At 46.9% G+C, this 21,231-nt stretch overlaps 1 protein-coding gene across 1 annotated transcript in view; it reads left to right on the plus strand.

Moving 5' to 3' along the window:
- The window catches only part of AK8 (adenylate kinase 8), an 841,444-nt gene that overhangs the window by 427,427 nt on the left and 392,786 nt on the right, over positions 1 to 21,231 (plus strand). Inside the window, exons 7-8 of the mRNA XM_086924758.1 lie at positions 13,714 to 13,785; positions 16,344 to 16,544. Of these exons, the coding sequence (XP_086780884.1) occupies positions 13,714 to 13,785; positions 16,344 to 16,544 (273 nt within the window). The remainder of the gene's footprint in view (positions 1 to 13,713; positions 13,786 to 16,343; positions 16,545 to 21,231) is intronic.

Raw genomic sequence — 21,231 nt, forward strand, 5'->3', positions numbered from 1 at the left:
GCCGGACTGGTGTGCCGGGTCCCTTACTAAACACAACACCAGGAACTGAAGTAAAATCACCTACTCTACCACCAAAACCTTGCCCAGCTTCTGTAAAAACCACAGAACCACCTGCGCCTTTCCTTTTCAAAGCAGCACTTAACCTAGGAGGAGACGGCTCGCATACTTCTTCATCAGAACTAAGATCCAGCAATGACTGTATAAACTCTGACGCAGGGTCCTGAGCTGTCGAATCCTGAACCCTCGATTCCTCCAAGGAACCCCTCGCCCCAACCCTCCTATCAACATGCAATCCAGGAAACTGAAACTCACCCGACAACCTATGAAGGGAACCACCCTCACCACAACCCCGCTGAAAAGAGGCATCTCCACGCCCTTCCCCCCAAGAAGGTAAACCCTCCAAAACCCCCAACGAACGGAACCTCGCTGCAGGAAGACCCACGCCAGAAGAATCCCCAACATGAAACGACCCATCCCTACGCCCAGCTCCCTCCAAAATCCCCATCTGCGCCCATTCCCCCTCGCCCAAAGAACCACTACGAACTGAAACCGCTTCCCCCCTAGTAGAAACCGCAGGGGAAAACAACAAAGGGCTAGTTTGGTCCCTATCCGTCGCACCACTCACAACCAAACCAGAACTCTCAGTAATAACAGGACCAGACAACAACGATAAAGGCTGTGAAATAGAAGGAGCGCCCACCATATCCGATTCAACCACCACATGAGCCGTAGAAACGGTCTGTCGGATAACGCTCTGGGGAGCGACAACTTCGGACACAAACTGCACCTGACCGCCCTGAAACGGTCGCGGCGTCAAGGATTCAAAATCCAAAATGGCCTCCGCCCCTCCTCCACCAGTGACGTCAGTTACCGCCACCGCGGAGGCCGAAGCAGAGCGACGCGTGCAACCACGCTGCCTAGAAGCACGACGGCCTCGCAAAACAGGACGAGAGGCCGCCCTGTCGCGAATATCGACCGTTGATACCTCCGCCGGCACCGTGTGAAATTCACCCTCCAAAACCACACCGCCCACAGAATGGCCCAAATTACTCGCAGGATCAGACGACCCTGAGTCACTCCCCCGTCGTGACCTCGCACCCGCCTTCCTCGTTCTAGAGCGGCCCGTTCACTTACCCCGACCTGTCTCCGACGTTTGGGGGAAGAGCCTGCTGCCACCGCAGCCGACACCCTCGCCGATGCCTCCCGCTGGGGACGCGGAGGCTCGGCCTGCACCCGGTCGCCTATCACCAGGTCCAAGCGACCCGCCTCGCTGAGAAGGCGGATAGCTTCAAGTACACGATAATCCTCTCCAGCCATAATAACCAATAGAGATCACTACAAAAATAGAGATAAAGGACTACAAAAATTCTGACACAAAAAACTAGCTAATGAATCAACCGGCCACCAGGTCACCTAAGCCCAAAATGGTGCCCGAGAAAGGGAGCCCCGCCCATTTATAGGCTGGGCTCCTAATCCAACCAAAAATAGCCCAAAAGAAGCCCAAATGGAATCTGCTAGAAGGAAGGCCCCACCCAGATCTCCCAAACCGCCCGGGGGAGGAGACCTCCCAGGGGTCGGCTGCCCTCCCCCAAGCCCCCCTTCGGGATGGAGGGAATAACCAGAAGCCCCAAGTAATTGTCAGTGGCCCAATAGCTAAAATCAATTCCCATATTCCCCTCAAACCTTTTTGATTTCCTCAGTGCGACGCCCTTAGTGCCATGGACATTTCTAGGCGTGGGTCCCATGCTGACTGTGCCAAGGTCTCCAGCTGCACCTCTCTTGAGCCAAAGGAAGGGCTAGCACCAGTTTGGGGTGGATTGTGTTCAGAGACTTTGGCCTAACAGTTCTGACTGGACTGATCCGCATGGACCACTTCTGCTTTCCATAGATATGGTTGGTCCTTGTCTGTAGTGGCACCGTATCAGCACCATGAGCACTGGAATCTGGAGCAGGGTGATTACAAATTGTTCAGATTAATGAAAGCACTCCAATCATCGCTTTTTTGTGTTCCTCAGTGCAGCATTGCCAGTGTGAGTGGTGTTCCTAGGCATGGGCACCCCTACTCACTGTGCTCCAGGTATCAAGCTGCCCACAAAGCGGGAGCCGGTCTGGGGTTGCTCGTGTTCTCTTTCAGAGTGGAGCTTGTCTAACATTTCTGCCTGGACTCCTGCGGCACGATCAAGGCTGATATGCATATGGTTTTTGCCTGTCTGCAGTAGGATGGAGACCAAAACTAGAATGGACTGGAATGTGGCAAAGAGAAATTACCAGTGGCAGAGATTGATTCGAACATTCACCCAGCAATTTTTTCATATGTTTTTAGATGTACCACCAGTCCCTTCCTAAAATGTCCATGTTCCTAGACCGCATCAGACCCGTCCAACGTAGTCCATGTTGCTTGATACAGTAGCATTTCCTTCAGACACTGTCCTTCTTACTCTGTCCATGTTTTTAGTCACACAACTCTGCCCATTTTTAGACACATCTTTAGCGCCTTCCAAATCTATCCACCTGTTCTTACTTACTCCTATTTTTAGACACGCCACTGGTTACCTCCATCTCTTTCTAGGTTTCTAGATACATCAATCCTTTATAACACTATTGGTGTTTCTCAATAGAGCCGTATTTGTTCTAATTCTGTCCTGTTTGCAGTTTCACCATTGTTCCTTCTTTGCCAATGTCTCTAGGTAAGATATAGCACAGGTCCATTGTATGTCAAACCTAAGTTCCAGATGCACCACCACTTCCTCTAACTGTTGGCTTCTAAGTAGACCATGGTGTGGTCTTAATGTTTCCATACAGAGCTGGGCTTGTATGAGTGCTTTTGTCCAGCCCAGAGCGTGGCTCTCCTGTCTGTTTGTAGATTAACCATGAGTCTGTGCTGTTTCATGTCTCCTTGTATGTTGTAAGCCTGTTCTTTCTCTTTACATCTCTCAGTAGGCTGTGATTCTCGTCCACCTTCATATCACTTGATAGACTGTAAGCCTTTCTGTCTGTGCTTTTCACTATAGGTCTTGAGCCTTTGCCGAATATCAGTAGATGGGTGGACCGTGTGACTCTTTTGTCTCCATGGGTTAGAAATGTGGTTTCTGGTTGGCCAGAGTGTGCACCTAAGCCAGGCATAACCCACCACTCTAGTCCGGGCAAGGGAGTTACATGCGGAACATAACCCCTGCTCACCCTTTTGGTAGCTTGGCAGAGCAGTCAGGCATATCCCAGAGGCACTGTGTGAAGCATTTACGCAACACACTCACTCACCACTGACGCTCTAGGCACACCACCAAAGAAACTCCACACAAGGTTATGTATAAATATCCTTTGTATTATCCAAAAAATACATTAGATAACAATCACATATATTACTGTGCCACTAGGCACTTGGCATGACTTCACAGGGATTACATAAATCACTTGGCTAATCAGGCCACAGTCATAAAATATCACAGTTGTCCCCACCTAGTAACTACAAGTAGGATTACTTTTAGCACAAAGCATTAGGCATGACCATCATCAGTAGTGCACTAGAGTAGATACTAGCAGTGTGCACATATTAGGAATACGAACATCACCTCAGTGTCTGATCCTGAATCCGAAACACATGAGAACCGGTGATAGGTAACACCCCTAATCACTGAGACTGTGTGGTTCCACCTTCCTGATTCCGAGAGGTTGTGCTGATGCTCAAAGGGGTCCACCTCTCGGCTGCCCCAAGTCCAGAAAATAAATAAACACAGACTAGTGGGATAGTCAAGTGAGGGAAGGAAAGGGTAGGGACAGCATGGAGGGCGACCTAAGGAGCATACAGTACCCAATTGGCATTTCGTATAACTGAAACAGGTGAAATATACCATATAAGTAATTGGATTAGTTGTAACATTCTACCTGAAAAATAAAGAGTGAGAGCGATACCAGAAGATAGAAGAGGGTGGTTTCAAACCTCAAGCATGGAACTAGTGGGAAAAGAAAACACACAATGAAACCAGTTCCTGTATCAACGTAAAGGTTCCCCCCACCGTACGCAAGAGAGTAGTGTTACCCCCACCTACCCAAGGGTACATGTGGATATGTTTGTATGTATGCAACTGCTTCCTGCACACCCTCAGAAGTCTCTCTCTCCTAGGAAATAATATATAAAGACAACCAAACATGAATAAATCAGGAACGGCAGAAGCACAATCACACCTTGTACAAGGAGAGATCCTTTTGGTTTGTAACCCAGTAATAGTTAAGACAAGATTATCACCAGATAGGAGTAACAGCAAGTCTGTTAAGTTACAGTAAGTCACGTTTCTTTCTTAATATCTCACTGCTATGAGCAGTTCCTCTGCATACCTTCTTCCCTTCTTACCGGAAACCCTCGTGTCCGGGGTAGTAGAAGTTACCAGCTCCCTGCATGAAACCCCAGTGGAAGTCGGGTCTCTTCAACAGGGAGCTCGGTGTAAGCGCTCCCGGTGCTTTGGTTTACTTCGCGCTCAGCTGTTGGAAGAGACCCTTGGTCTCATTGCAGAGGATAAGCTAGGCTCCAAAATAAGCTAGGCTCTCTTATCATCTCCATCTCCCAGCTTGTAGCTTTCATTTCACTTTTAAGCTCCAAGATTTCCACTTTCCCATTCCCCTCAACTCCTTTGGAAAACTCTCACCTTCCCACGAGATGCACCTCGCCCCCTCACCCCATCATAGCCAAGCATAACCTGTCGTCTGCAAACATCGTTCACTCACACAAGCCCTAGAACACCACCCTTCTTCAACTTGCATCTCCGAGTAACCCAACTATCTACACTATTCCGACCATCTCTTCTGTCAGAACCAAGCATCCACCTAAACCCTCCCGTGCACCCCGTATAAGCATAATATCCCTATCACCCTTCTTAGCCCAGGGGCCCCCGTCACCAAAACAGTCTCGACAGAGCTGCGCTGTCTGCTCCACAACTGCAGATCTGCAATAAAACACAAACTCGAAATCTCTGATACCATCACCCTTCACAATATTGACATGTTCTTCCTAACAGAGACCTGGTTCAATGTTACCTCTCACTCTATGTTTGATCTCCTATTACCCACAGGCTATTCTATTTTTAGGAACGACAGACCTATCAAAGTTGGGGGAGGTGTTGCAGTCATCTTTAGAAACTCCCTTCAACTTAAGGCTTCTCCCATCAGCGCCTTCCGCACTTTTAAATGTCTTATCACTTGAGCTTCAACTACACCACCGCTCACCCCTCAGGTTCCATGTCATTTACCGCCCACCTTGCAGGGGCCCTTCGTTTATGGAGGAACTCACTGACTTCATCAGCGACCAATACTCGCAAAGTGACAATCAGACCTTCGTGGGTGACTTCAATCTCCACTGGGGCTCTCTGCAAGACTCTTCCGTGAACTTGCTGGCCACCTTACTCTCTGCAAACGATCTTATCCAACACTGCACAGAATCAACACACTCTAAGGGCTCAATCCTGGACCTTGTTATTTCCAAAGCAGGCATGCTTTCTATCACTACCCCTATTCATGTAGACGGGTCTGACCACCTCCTCATCCCATTCTCTCTTCACCTATCACACTCTATAACTCTTGGCCAACCTAAGAGGGCTACCGCCTGGTTCCGTGACACTAAAAATATTGACACAGTTTCCCTCTGTGAATCAGCTTTGCTGTCACTTTCGAGGCTAGACCCGAACCTAGATGTTGATCTCACCTCCCAATGCCTTTCTGTCCTTGCAGTCGAAATCAATAATGTTGCTCCTATCCAAAGCAAAAAGGAACAAGCATTTGCAATGCAATAGGTCTCGCATTAGAAAAGTTTGAGCTATTGGTCTTATAAATGACAAATTTTTTATTTATGTGTTCGTTTTGAAAATTGCTAAATTAATAGCTTTGTCATTTACAATGCCAATAGTTATAACTTTCGCAAATGTGACACCTATAGCATTTGTAATGCAACATGCTTTGTATTTACGTGACTTAGATGTATTGATATTACAAATAACAATGGCTTTTAATTTTTTTAAATAATTAATACTTAAATAAAAGTGATTGTAATTTATAATGGCAATAGTGTAAACTTTTGTAAATAACTTTTGTGAAGATTATGTTCAGTGTATTTTATTGTGATCAAGAACAGAAGTGAAATATTAACATCTTTTTGTGACATTTGTAATAAAGCTTGAAACATTGAGAGAACATATTTGAACCAGTTGTTGAATGGTTGCACAGATTGATGCTGTGATTGCGCGGAGTGATGCTGTGGTGGTGCTGAGTGATGCTGGGGTGGTGCTGAGTGATGCTGTGGTGGTGCTGAGTGATGCTGTGGTGGTGCTGAGTGGTGATGTGGTGGTGCCGAGTGATAATGTGGTGGTGCTGTGACATATCTTATTCTATGTAATGACTACAATTCCATTCAAAGAACAATACATGGTTTACACCCCAATATGATAACAAGAGGCCCTCTCCCCAAATGTGTGTTACTTGGAGCAACACCACAACAACAGTAATTTTTATGACTGAAGCGATTCCTTATAAGCTAATAAGTTTTATACACCAAGTAACTGCAACATATTACATCGGGTAGATGCTATGTTTCGCCCACCAGTCTCCAGAAGCACGTAAGACTACCTGGTTAGGTGAGCAATAATAGAGTTACCATGATGAGTAATGTGTGTTTTGCTTTGATTACACATGTGCGGTGGTATATATATACACTTTTGTTGACAGTAATAAATGAACATATATTATAGCTATTGCAAAATGAAATTGCTTGTATTTTATGTGATATTTCCATAGGATTCTAAAGCTTTCCAAAAACAAAAAGCCAAGGTGGGATTTCCCTGTACTAACACATAAATAGGGGCATCTAGGCTAAATGACAGTATACAGAGGGCCGTACTGTTAAAGGTTCTGAGGAAAGCCCGTGTATGGTTCTCTCACCACATAAGGACTGAACTTACACCACTGGAAGGATTCCCAATGACAGCCCAACGCTCTGATTCCTTGAGTTTTTAACCTTGCATAGGGTAAATTTCGATATTGTCACTAATAAGATAATAAGATGAACCCTAATGTAATTTTCGAATTGAAGATTGAGACCCTTATTTCACTTTCCCACAATGTACTACTTGGTGTGCAGGAGGAGATGTGCCAAGGATCTCCTGAGGTCCGTGGGTGCTAAATGGTAAGCAAAAAGGCTCTACGGGAATCTAAAAAAGGCAAACATACAGAAGGTAATTGACACTGAGGCTACGAGGGTGAACAGCAAGCCAGAGAGCAAAAAATAAGGGTAAAAATAAAAAGTTACCAGGATGTATAGCTGTCGCAAAGTAGACAAAACGGTCCTATTAGTCCACTTTAAAAAAACAAGATAGCAACAGAATGAAAACACTGATAACGATGCCATATGGCCAACAGTCAGGGCAGCAGGCAAATACAAATCAAGAAAAAAGAAACAATGGAGTGGAGAAGTGTGGGTCAATGATTGGAGCGGCAAACCCTGATGCAGAGTTCTAGCCCATGATCAGGGTTCAATTCCCCGCCTCGGCGGGTCTTGGGCTAAAAAAAAAAATCCTGGGACCTGATAATTCTCGCCTCGGTGCCTATTCCAATCACGGAGTCCCACTCTGCAACTCTGGACAATAGCTTGCTTAATCTCCACAACAGCCCGTACAACGCTAAGGATGCCTGGCCTCCACCTTGGGGGTGCCCAGGAGTGGACGCCTCACAGGGAAAGCCAGGATGGGTTCCACAGCGGTATTTGTACAAGCGCCTTGAGACCCTTGCGGGTGAGTAGTGCGCTATACAAGTATCAATTTACAAGTATCAATTTACAATTTTTGCTGATCAGAGACACGGAGGCCAAATATGTGGACACCCGGATATGGATCTTCTTATCAGTGTCAGACCTCATTATCCTCAAGGCAAGTTCCATTTCCGAACCCCAAGTAAGAAGCACATTGGTTGGTCTGATCTAACACAAGCTTGGCAGAAAACAAAAGGAAATGCCGTTGGCAGTCAGACGATCGAAGGAGGGCCCTGCGTGGCAGACCCCCAGCCCAATGCCCATGTCTGTAGCAGTCTCGGCACTTACAAAATAAAAGTGAAAGCGCGAATGGCGCGCTGAAAAAACGAAGTCTGCTTGGGGTTTGAAGATCTGTGACAACGATGGATGACCCCTTTAATAGCGCAGGGCCAAAGCATATTACAACAGCATTAGACATAGCGTAGAAATTTGGGTAGTAAAACGGCCTCACGGGTTATCCACTGGGTGTATTACGTGTTCTGGGAGGGCGGGGGCTGCCCGCGCATTTCTAACTTTCATTCTGAAGAGCCCCGGTTAGAAATGCCGCGCATGCGCGGGCAGCCCCCGCCCTACCAGGCCTGGCAGCTGAAGTCCCGTCGTGAAGAACATCGGAAAGGGGCTCCCATGCCTAAGGGGAGAGGAGCCCGGTGAGTGGGAGTGGGAGTGGGGGTGGGGGTGTACGCGTGTGTGTCTGTGTGTGTTCGCGTGTGTGCGTGTGTCTGTTTAAGGGGGGTGTGTGTGTGTGTATGCAGTGTGTGTGTGTGTGTGTATGTGTGCCTGTGCATGCGTGTGGCTGTGTATGTGCGCATGCATGAATGTGGCTGTGTGTGTGTGTTTGCGCACGGGAATCTGAGGCAGGGGATGGGCACAGCGCCGGCCTAAGCGTGAGCGCCCAGGAGGTGCAATCCTCGCGTGCCCGCACCCTGTCTCAGATTCCCAGGAGACTGACAACAATAGTTGTCAAGCTAGACGCATGTCTAGCTCGACCTAAAAAGGCCCATTTCCTCAGCACCTTGGTTCAACAAATCCCTCTATGAAGAAAGGAAACACCTAAGGCTCCTGGAGAAACAATGGAGGCAAGCGCCCTCCACCGATAATTTGGCCACGCTTTGTTCAGCAACATCCAAGTACCACAAGCACATCTTCCTTGGGAAAGCATCACACTTCAGAACCCTCCTTGACTCAGCCAAAAATAGACCCAAAAAACGATTGGATCTTATCAAGAATACTGACTGCTCTCCCCCAACCTCCAAGTTGGAGGATTCTACAAAGAAAGCTGTGGATTTTGCTGTATTCTTTGACGAAAAAGTGAAATCACTTGTGGATCAGGTCGCTCATCCTACCCCACCAGAGGAGCGCAAATCACTAGCCATTTGGCAGAACTTCGACCCCATCTCTGAAGATGTCCTCCTCAAGTGCACCCTCGAAACAAAGCCCTCCAACCATTCTCTTGACCTCATCCCTAGTGGCATTGCCATTGACTTCTATACCAATTCTCTTCCCTATTGGACCACTCTGGTCAACCTCTCCCTCTGTCAAGGCTCCCTTCCTGTTCCCTTTAAAACTGGGCAGGTCACCCCTCTGCTTAAAAAAACCCACTGCTGATGTGAATGACCTCAACAACTTCCGCCCCATCACTAACCTACCCTTTCTTGCGAAGATCACAGAAAGATGTGTTGCAAAACAACTCTCTTGTCATATCAAGGACAATGATCTTCTTGACAATTTTCAGTCCGGCTTCATCCAAAACTGCAGCACTGAAAACAGCCCAGCTGCAAGTGATTGATGACGCGCTGCGGATACTCGTTTCGGGGGGGTCTTGTCTTCTAATTCTCCTTGACCTTTCTGCAGCCTTTGACTCTGTCAATCACAACACCCTCCTCAACACTCTTCAATAGAGAATGGGCATGGAGGGCACTGTGCTTAAATGGTTTGCTTCCTTCCTCTCTGATAGATCCCAAATGATCAAAATAGCGGACAGTCTTTCACCTCCTTTGGCAGTGGGTCAAGGTGTTCCTCAAGGCTCTACACTTGCACCCACATTGTTCAATCTCTATTTGGAACCTCTGGGAAATCTCCTAAGTAAATCCAGGGTCCAATATCATCTCTACGCAGACGACACTCAAATCTACCTCAAGGTTGCCTCCACTCACAATCTCTCCGTCCTAAGCTCTACTCTGGACTCCATTCAAAACTGGATGTCAACACATCAGCTGTTTCTGAATCCCTCCAAAACTGAATTCCTCCTCTTCTCCTCCTCACTTTCTCCTCCCCTGGTTCAATCATGGATGGACCAGATGAATCTGCTGAACAATAAACCCATCATTGTCGACAGCGCAAAATCCCTTGGTGTCATACTCGACACAAAACTCAATCTACTCTCCCACATCAATTCAATTGCAAAGTCTGCTCGATACCAACTGCGCCTTCTTTGGGGGATTCGTCGCTTCTTCCCGGAGCATGACCTTGAAACCCTGGTCCAATCGCTGGTCCTCTCCAGACTGGACTACTGCAATTCTCTTCTTACTGGCCTCCCCAAATCCCACCTGTCCCCCTTAAGTCTGTTCTCCATTCAGCAGCTCGTTTCATTTATGGGGCCAAAAGAAGCGACCACATCACACCCATGTTATCCACCCTCCGCTGGCTTCCCATCGAGGCAAGATCTATCTACAAGACTGCCTGCATCACCCACAAAGCCTTGCACTCTTCCTCTCCTCGCTACCTGGCGAATAAACTGAAACTCTCTGGAGGCTCTAGACCTTCACGAAATGAGGAAAATCTACTGCTTGAACCTCCCACTTTCAAGAAGGAAAGATCGATGGCCCAATCCTTTTCAGGCAACGCAGTGAGAATCTGGAACACACTTCCACCTCAGCTCCGGACCACCACCTTCTCCCACGCCTTCAAAACTGACCTCAAAGTTCTCCTCCTTCAAAGACACTTCCAAAGTTAATTCATGCCCTCTCTATTATCTGAAGGAAGACCTTTTAGTATAGAAAATTTCTATTCTCCAGGACTATGGAAGTGCCTTCCCAGTGGGTTCTTGTGGTTTAAGTGTCTGCCATTTATTGCAGTATTACCCTTTTACCTGTGTTTGGTACTCCTTGATAACATGCACACATCACTTTTCTCTTCTAACACACTGTTTGCTACCTCTTACATTTTGTTTTCTTTTGATACTTGCACAAGTGCCACCATTGCCTACGTAACGTTTTTTCTTGTGTTTTAGTGTCCTCCATTTATTGCAGTATTATACCTCTACTTGTACTTTGTACGCTTTTGTTACCTGCACACATGTCACTTTTTCCTCCTGTAATGCACCGTTTGCTACCTCTTGTATTTTGTTTGCTCACGATTGTCACTTTTGCCTCATGTAATGTAACGTTTGCTTTTGTAATTTGTTCACTTGTAATGTTCTCATGTATCAGTTCTGTTCCTATTGTGAAGCGCTCTGACACCTTCGGGTAAAGTCCGCGCTATATAAAAACGCATAAATACAATAAGTAAACCAAAGCACCGGGAGCGCTTACATGCTCCTGCAAGAGACCACAAAGCAGCGGTCTCACCAACAAAGGTGCGAACGAGACGCTCTCGGGGGCAGGAACAAAGAGCCCAGACCATCTAAAACTGAAACGCGGTAATCCAAAAAGGTGCAAGACGCACGCTTACCGCCGTCACCAAGAAGAACCAGAAAACCCAAGACCTGGCCATTCACAAGGAATTATCGGCAGCGTCCGATCTTCCTTCTGCGGCTATATCTGGTTGCAGCGTCACAAACAAGTCACGTTGGGCGTGGCTAACGCTAGGCATGCTGGGAAACTTCGTTTTTTACGAGTCAGGTTACTTCCTGTACACCCGTCTCGTTGTAGTCAGTGCATAGCCGGTTGTTAGGGCCTGGCAGAGTCACAGTACCATAGGCATATTACCCCTCCCTCCTCTGGTGATAGGGCACCTCACTCCTGTGCCTTTATTAGAGAATGCTGTATTTTTACAACAATCCTGTATCCTTTAGTATCTGTGGGCCTCCGTTGAGGTTGCACTCCGGTCCTGCCGAACAAGAATGACCACTTGCACAGCAAATACGGAGGCCGGGCGCACACACACATGGTCTCTGCCTGAATAAGGGGAGTTGCAGACATGGCAACCACTTTAAATGCCTGTCACAGCGGCAGTAAACTGTGTGCGCAGGCCCTGCAATGGCAGAGGCCTGAGACAGGTTTGAAAGGCTAATTCGGTGGGTGGCGCAAGCTGAGTTGCAAGCCCGCCAATAGCATTTAATTTACCGGCCCTCGATATATGGGATACCGCTGTACTAGGGACTGATAAGTAAATTATATATGCAAAACAGGTCTAGACAAATCTTACCATGTTTTCCAAAGAGAGCACATGACCTAGAGCACTGATCAGCAGAAAAAGTGCCCAGAGTCCTAAAACCACCAACAACAGGCCAGAAGAATTACAGGAGGAAGGCAAAAAGTTCTGGGATGACCCTGCAAAAAGGGCCAAGTCCATCACCATGTCTCTCAATAGAACGGGTGTCTATTCTCTACTAATGTCCCTCGATAAGCAGCTGTAAGTCTCTTCTCATCCAAAATCTGTTGATAAACCTGGAGTCTCTTCTCATTTAATCTTTCTTGATGGACTGAGGCTTTTGTCTCTTTATGTCTCATTGGCTGTGAGTGTGCTCTCTCCGCTTCCATTGATAGGCTGTGAGCTGCTCTATTTGTGTTCCTTAATAGACCACGAGTCTCTTCTCTCTTCATGTCTCTTGATTGACCATGAGTCTCTTCTGTCTTCACATCCATTGATGGGTTGTGAGTGTGTTCTCTCTTCATGTCCCTTCATACACCAAGTGTCTCTTCCCTCTTCGTGTACCTTGATACTCTGTCTTTTCTCTCTCCACGACCCTTGATAGATCACAAGTCTTTTCTCTCTCAAGTCTCTTCCTAGAGTGTGAGCCTCTTTTCTTTACATCTTCACAGGTAGACCGTGAGTCTCTTTCTTCATGTTCCTTGGTTGACCACGAGTCTCTTCATGGGCCTTTTACTTTGCACGACCCTTCAGTCTGTTCTCCCTTCATGTCTCTTGATACTCTGTCTCGTCTTCAACCCTTGATATCCATGAATCTGTTTTGCCTTCATGTCTTTGATAGTCTGTCTCTTCTTTCTTCATGTCCCTTTATAGACTAGGATTTCCAGCTGTCTTCATGTTCCTTGATAGACCAGGAGTCTCTTGTCTCTCCCCATCCATTGAAAGGCTGTGAGTGTGCTGTCTCGTCATGACCCTTGGTGGATCAGGAGTCTCTTCATGTCTCTTGATACATCGTGCGCCTCTTCTCTTTTCATCTTCCTTGGTAGACCACAAGACTCTTTCTTCATGTCCCTTGATATCCATAATTGTCTTTCTTCAGGTCCCTTTATATCCACGAGTCTCTTGTATCCGCATGTTCCTTTAGCTCTGTTTTCCCTTCATGTCTCTTATAGGGTGTCTCTTCTCTCTTCATAAGCCTTGAGTGACCATGAGTCTGCTCTCTCTTCAGGTCTCTTCGTAGTCTAGCGAGTCTCTCGTCATGATCCTTGGTGGATCATGAGCCTGTTCTCTCTTTATGTCTCTTCATACTCTGAATCTCATCCCTTTAAGTCACTTAGTAGACCATGAATCTCTTTTTTCTTCATGTCCCTTGGTTGACCATGAGTCTCTTCTCTCTTCATGTCTCTTGATCGGCTGTGAGTCTCTTTTCTGTCCATTTCTCTGTAAAGAACGTGACTCTCTTATCATCTCTTTATGTCCGTCAGTGGACCAAGTCTCCTCTGTTTTTATGTCTGTATGTGAGTGTATAGACAGACTTTTGTTCTGTGCTTCATTGTACTCTGTACTGTCACCAATGCATGCTTGGATACATTTCTTTTGTATTGTTCTGTTATCAGTGGTCCTGGATGCGCCCGACACCGTCCTGATTGAGAGGAACCTTGGGAAGAGGATTGACCCATTTGACGATGGTAAGGAGGAACTTTAATATAATATAACTAAAAAAAACTTAAACGTCTCTATCCTGGTCAAATAAACCAAAACAGAATATCCATTTGTTTGGTGACGTATCGTTGGATTTTGGATTCCAGAATGTCATTTTGACAGGCGAGCTTTGATTGGATGTTAAATCCACAATGTCTATCTGGTTTAATGATGTCTGCTTATGTATCTTTGCTTAATTAAGGTCTGATTTACTTTTCGATCCCAGAATATACCTTTGATTGATCATGTCTGGATGTGTCTTGGATTCTGGAATATCCCTCTGGTTTAGTTCTGGGGTGTACTATGATGAGACACGCTGGGTTTCCCCTTTCAGTATGCCTGTATGTCCATCGTACATCACCAAAAATTTTAATTCCAGTGTATTCCGTTATTTGATGATGTTGGTTTCTGGATACTCATATGTCCTTTTCAATTGATATCTGGTTGAGATTTGAAGCCCGGAATATCCCTTTAACTCAGAGTGTCCCCTTGTGTAATGAGCCATTGTTAGGTTGTAGTTTCCAGAATGTCTCTTTATTTCATGAGGGCTTTGTGGGTTGGATTTCCCAATTTCCTGCAATTCGCTAATTCAAAAACATATTTTATGTCTCAGCTGTGCAAAACTAATTGCACAATTCCATATTACCCAAATAGAAAAATAGCTTTCCCCTGTATTTGCACAGGCGCAAAGTTGTGACTTCTGGAGTGAAAGGTGGATATGCCGGACCCACTCACGTTGAAGTAACCAAGAGGCGACATGCTTAGTAGCCCGGTGTAGCAGTTTATGCCTGCTACAAAACATACATGGCTGGAGACAATTGGATCATAGCTCAATGGTTAGAGCGGCATACCCTGATGCAGAGTTCTGGCCAGGGACCAGGGTTTGATTCCCGCCTCGGCGGCCTCTCGGGCGCAATTTCCTCGGACCTGTTAATTCTCGCCTCGGTGCCTATTCTAATCACGGGCCCCACGCTGCAACTCTGGGCAATAGCTTGCTTAGCCTCCACACCGGCCCCAACAGCGCTAAGGATGCCTGCCTTCACCCTGGGGGTGCCCAGGAGTGGACACTTCACAGGGAAAGCCAGGAGGGGTTCCACAGCGGTATGAGTATCAGCGCCAGGAAACCGAATAGGCGACACCGCAAGGTGACCGTCTGGTGACAGTGCGCTCTATAAGTACCATGACATTTACATTTACATAATTTCTCCATTGTAAATGTATTTTTTTTTAATGTGCTTTCTCTCTGTACCACTACAGTGATCCTATCCGACGTGCTGTGTCTCCATTTTAGGTCTGGTCCAGGCTATATAAAAACTCAACACTCTAAACAAATAGGAGCCCCAGGGGGAAGAAAAAGGGGATTATAAACAGGTCGCCCCCCACTCAATACTTTTGCAAGAACAAGAGACCTGCCCCTACTATATGTGAGGACATACATCCACCATACTGATATTCAGGCTAATACCTTCTTTAGGATATCGCATGCGATAGAATGATTTACACATCCGCTTAAGTGTACTCCGAATCACTATTTCAAGGTTTAAAATAGTTGTGGTACATGGTGACTACAACACACTCTCGTCCAATGAAACGATCTTCACAGTGAAAGGAGTACAAAATGGAAGGAAAAAGTGAGGAGAAAGTTGGCAGTGCCTCACGGGAGTAACACCAAGGGAGGAAACACAGACTAGTACTCGCCTGTGTCCTCACAATCTCATCATCAGCATCTGCCAACTGTAAACAAAGTAAACAGCAAAGAAAAAGTGCAGACAGAACAAAACCAAAGAGTGTTCTGTGTATAAGTGACCCTGTGGGGTTACCAAACTCTAACCTATAGATTTGGTAAACCTGCCATTTAAAAAGGAGCTCGGCTACACCGGCTATAGTACTTTTATTCCATGCTGTGTGCCTGCTCTGTTAAAAACCAACATGTTTCGTTGCCATGCGCAATTTACCGGCAACTTCATCAGGGTTAGGGTCAGCGAGTTCTCTGCACCTTGTTTCTCCGTTCATTGTACCAGGTGGCTGCCGTTCATGTGCATACCAGAAGGAACTAAAAGCCGGTCTCTGTAGATCCATTACAGGTCCCGGTTGCTGCCTTGGGTCAGTCGGTTCTTTGAAGGTGTGTGGCCTCCGCTCGCACCCCTGGAAGTGTAAGTCATTCTACCGCATGCGATATGCTAAAGAAGGTATTAGCCTGAATAACAGTAGGGTGGATGTATGTCCTCACATATAGTAGGGGCAGGTCTCTTGTTGTTGCAATATATAAAAATTCAAATCAACAAATAGTTGTGTTTTACAAAACTCTTTGAATAATGAAGTTAACGAGGGTGCTTTGTAAGAGGTTCTCACCAACAGTCTTCTGCAGAATGCAAAGAAAGTGAAAATAACTACTAAAATTACACTGGCCTCGGAGTATGAATGCCCTCGGAGTGTGAATAGGTCATGCAGGGATTGCTACAGAATCAAAAGGTACACTTGTTTGGGAATGTTTCCTATCTGAGCAATAACACCAATAAACCCCCCCCTCCTCTGCCCCTTCTAGAGGTGTACCACACATCCTTCGACTGGCCCGTGGACCCTGATGTACAGAAGCGCCTGGTGGTGCCCAAAGGAACCTCGGAAAAGGAAACTGGAAAGAGGCTCCTTGAGTACCACCGCAGCATCCCTGGAGTACTGGAAGCCTACAAGAAAAACCACAAGGTGGTCAACGCGGACCAGCCATTCATGGACGTGTATTCTCAGGGTGAGTGGACACCAACTCCTCAATGTCTGGACAGGTACTCTCAATGTAAGTGGATGTCAGCTCTTCAGAGTCTGAGTGTGTAGTCAGAGTGAGTCAGACATCAACTGTCAGACATCAACTCCTGAATGTCTGGACATGTACTCTCAGTGTAAGTGGATGTCAGCTCTTCAGAGTCTGAGTGTGTACTCAGAGGGAGTCAGACATCAACTCCTGGATGTCTGGACATGCACTGAAGGCCTCCATGGATGTCAGCTCTTCAGAGTCTGAGTGTGTACTCAGACGGAGTCAGACATCAACTCCTGGATGTCTGGACATGTACTCTCAGTGTAAGTGGATGCCAGCTCTTCAGAGTCTGAGTGTGTACTCAGACGGAGTCAGACATCAACTCCTGGATGTCTGGACATGTACTCTCAGTGTAAGTGGATGCCAGCTCTTCAGAGTCTGAGTGTGTACTCAGAGGGAGTCAGGCATCAACTCCTGGATGTCTGGACATGTACTCTCAGTGTAAGTGGATGCCAGCTCTTCAGAGTCTGAGTGTGTACTCAGACGGAGTCAGACATCAACTCCTGGATGTCTGGACATGTACTCTCAGTGTAAGTGGATGTCAGCTCTTCGGAGTCTGAGTGTGTACTCTGAGGGAGTCAGACATCAACTCCTGGATGTCTGGACATGCACTGAAGGCCTCCATTGATGTCAGCTCTTCAGAGTCTGAGTGTGTACTCAGAGGGAGTCAGACATCAACTCCTGGATGTCTGGACATGTACTCTCAGTGTAAGTGGATGCCAGCTCTTCAGAGTCTGAGTGTGTACTCAGACGGAGTCAGACATCAACTCCTGGATGTCTGGACATGTACTCTCAGTGTAAGTGGATGCCAGCTCTTCAGAGTCTGAGTGTGTACTCAGAGGGAGTCAGGCATCAACTCCTGGATGTCTGGACATGTACTCTCAGTGTAAGTGGATGCCAGCTCTTCAGAGTCTGAGTGTGTACTCTCAGAATGAGTGGATTTCACCTCCTGGGTGTCTGACCATGCACTATCAGGATTATTTGATACAAGCTCTTGAATACCTGGACTTGTGTGCTCAGGTTGTGGAGATGTCTTCTTTTGAAAGTATCGATGTGTTCTCTGAGTGAGGCGATTCTCAGAATGTTTGACACCACTGATATAAAGTTTGCGTGTGTACTATTTGTGTGAGTGGGATGAATAAACAGAAACATCTGAAAGTCTGGATGTGCACTCCCAAAGTAAGTGACTATCAGCGAATGAAAGCTTGGGCATCATCTTCTCTCACAGTGATGGGGGTGTCAACCCTTAAACTTCTGGATGTGGGCTTGAAGGTCTGAAAGAGTAGTCTCAGGGTGAGTAGGGTACAAAATCTGCATGGATTTCTCAGGGCAGTTGGATATCCCCTCTTTAAAGTATGGATATGGACTCTCAGGGTGAAGCAGATTTTAATCCTATGAAGCGTGTATGTTGTCTTTGTAAAAAGTGAATGGGTGGAGTGGATCCGAGCTCTTGAAAGTCGGTGTGTGTACTCGGAAAGTGTGGATATGTTCTTTCAAGGTTACTCTGATATCACCTCCGGAAAGTCTGTGCGCTTTAAATGGTGGAGCTACACTCTCAGGGCAAGTCAGATCTACACTCTAGATACTCTCAGAGTGGATGGGAGGAGCGGATCTGACCTCTTGAAAATCAGATATTGGGCTCTGATGTTAGGTAGACATCTCTTGAAGGTCTGGGCCTGTAATCCCATTGTGAGTGAGTGAGAGCTGTTAAGGCACTTTCAGGACAAGTCAGATCTCAACTCTAGAAAGTGTGGCTACTTACTCTCAGGGTGGATGGGAGGAGTGCATCTGAACTCTTGATAGTCTGGTATTGTGCTCTCAGGTTGAGTAGATACCTCTAGGTTGAGTAGATACCTTTGTGAGTAGATATCCACTCTATAAAGTGCAGAAAGGCAGTCTCAGGGCAAGTTAGATCTCAACTCTAGAAATTGAGGCAACGTATTCCCATGGTGGATGGCAGGGGTGGAACTGATCCCTTGATAGTCTGGTACTGTGCTCTCATGTTTGGTAGAAATCTCTAAAAAACACAGTTGATGGACAGAATGCAGAACAATGTCATACATTCACCACAGTACAGAGATCTGGGCCTAAATCGTTTTTTTGCACTCCACACCACCCCAGTTCAGACATGGCCATATGCAAATCAGTCTGACCCAGTGCCTCATGGGAACAGTCCAGCCCGAACTGCCAAGCCATGCCTTCCCTGGACCGGAATCAAGCTTCCGAGGACCGGTTTCTGGCATTCCAGCCGTCTTCAGCCCGGCTTGCTTGAATCCAGTGGTGTGGAGAGCATGGGACTCATGTCTGAACATACCCATCCCACTCGGGGTGACAAATGCAAAAACCACAGTTGATGGACAGAATGCAGAACAATGTCATACATTCACCCCAGTACAGAGATCTGGGCCTAAATCCATCATTTTTTTGCACTTCACACGATCCCAGTTCAGACATGGCCATATGCAAATCAGTCTGACCCTGTGCCTCATGGGAACAGTCCAGCCCGAACTGCCAAGCCACGCCTTCCCTGGACCGGAAACAAGCTTCCGAGGACCGGTTTGTGGCATTCCAGCCGTCTTCAGCCCGGCTTGCTTGAATCCTGTGGTGTGGAGAGCATGGGACTCACGTCACCACTCGGGGTGACAAATGCAAAAACAACAGACGGTCTGGACCAGTAATCCCATTGTAGAGTAGATATCCACTCTATAAAGTGCTGATAGGCACTCTCAGGACAATCAGATCTCAACTCTAGAAAGTGTGGCTACTTACTCTCAGGGTGGATGGGAGGAGTGCATCTGAACTCTTGATAGTCTGGTATTGTGCTATCAGGTTGAGTAGATACCTCTAGGACGTCTGGGTCTGTAATACCATTGTGAGTGGCTATCAACTCTTGAACTCTGGATGTATATGCTCAAGGTAAGTAGATATCAATTTCACAGAGTTTGGATGCGCACTCTTAAAATCCCAACTTGTGCTTTCAGGGGGAATGGACAGAAAGCCTGGACTATAGTTTTTGGTTGAGGGGATGTCAACGCTTGACAGTCTTGACATTTATCTTCTGGGGCGTGGATGTCAACGCTTGACAGTCTCGACAGTTACTCTTGTGGGGCGTGGATGTCGACGCTTGACAGTCTGTACATTTACTCTTCTGGGGCATGGATGTCAACGCTTGACAGTCTGGACATTTACTCTTGTGGGGCCTGGATGTCAACGCTTGACAGTCTGGACATTTACTCTTGTGGGGCCTGGATGTCAACGCTTGACAGTCTGGACATTTACTCTTGTGGGGCCTGGATGTCAACGCTTGACAGTCTGGACATTTACTCTTGTGGGGCCTGGATGTCAACGCTTGACAGTCTGGACATTTACTCTTGTAGGCCGTGGATGTCAGCGCTTGACAGTCTGGACATTTACTCTTGTGGGGCCTGAATGTCGACAATTGACAGTCTGGACATTTACTCTTGTAGGGCATGGATGTCGACGCTTGGCACTCTGGACATTTACTCTTGTGGGGCGTGAATGTCGACGCTTGACACTGGACATTTACTCTTGTGGGGCTTGGATGTCAACGCTTGACAGTCTGGACATTTACTTTTGTGGGGCGTGGATGTCAACGCTTGACAGTCTGGACATTTACTCTTGTGGGGCGTGGATGTTGACGCTTAACAGTCTGGACATTTACTCTTGTGGGGCGTGGATGTCGACGCTTGACAGTCTGGACATTTACTCTTGTGGGGCGTGGATGTTGACGCTTAACAGTCTGGACATTTACTCTTGTGGGGCGTGGATGTCGACGCTTGACAGTCTGGACATTTACTCTTGTGGGGCGTGGATGTCGATGCTTGACAGTCTGAATATTTACTCTTGTGGGGCGTGGATGTCGACGTTTGACAGTCTGGACATTTACTCTTTTGGGGCGTGGATGTCAACGCTTGACAGTCTGGACATTTACTCTTGTGGGGCGTGGATGTGAACGCTTGAGAGTCAGGACATTTACTAATGTGGGGCGTGGATGTGAACGCTTGACAGTCTAGACATTTACTCTTGTGGGGCGTGGATGGCAACGCATGACAGTCTGGACATTTACTTTTCTGGGGCGTGGATGTCAACGCTTGACAGTCTGTACATTTACTCTTCTGGGGCATGGATGTCGGCGCTTGACAGTCTGTACATTTACTCTTGTGGGGCCTGGATGTCAACGCTTGACAGTCTGGACATTTACTCTTGTGGGGCCTGGATGTCAACGCTTGACAGTCTGGACATTTACTCTTGTGGGGCCTGGATGTCGACAATTGACAGTCTAGACATTTACTCTTGTGGGGTGTGGATGTCAACACTTGACAGTCTGGACATTTACTCTTGTGGGGCGTGGATGTGAACGCTTGAGAGTCAGGACATTTACTAATGTGGGGCGTGGATGTGAACGCTTGACAGTCTAGACATTTACTCTTGTGGGGCTTGGATGTGAACGCTTGACAGTCTGGACATTTACTCTTGTGGAGTGTGGATGTCGACGCTTGACAGTCTGGACATTTACTCTTGTAGACCGTGGATGTCAACGCTTGACAGTCTGGACATTTACTTTTCTGGGGCATGGATGTCAACGCTTGACAGTCTGGACATT

This window comes from Lissotriton vulgaris, chromosome 5 (genome assembly GCF_964263255.1).
Source record: "Lissotriton vulgaris chromosome 5, aLisVul1.2, whole genome shotgun sequence".
Classification (NCBI taxonomy): Eukaryota; Metazoa; Chordata; class Amphibia; order Caudata; family Salamandridae; genus Lissotriton; species Lissotriton vulgaris.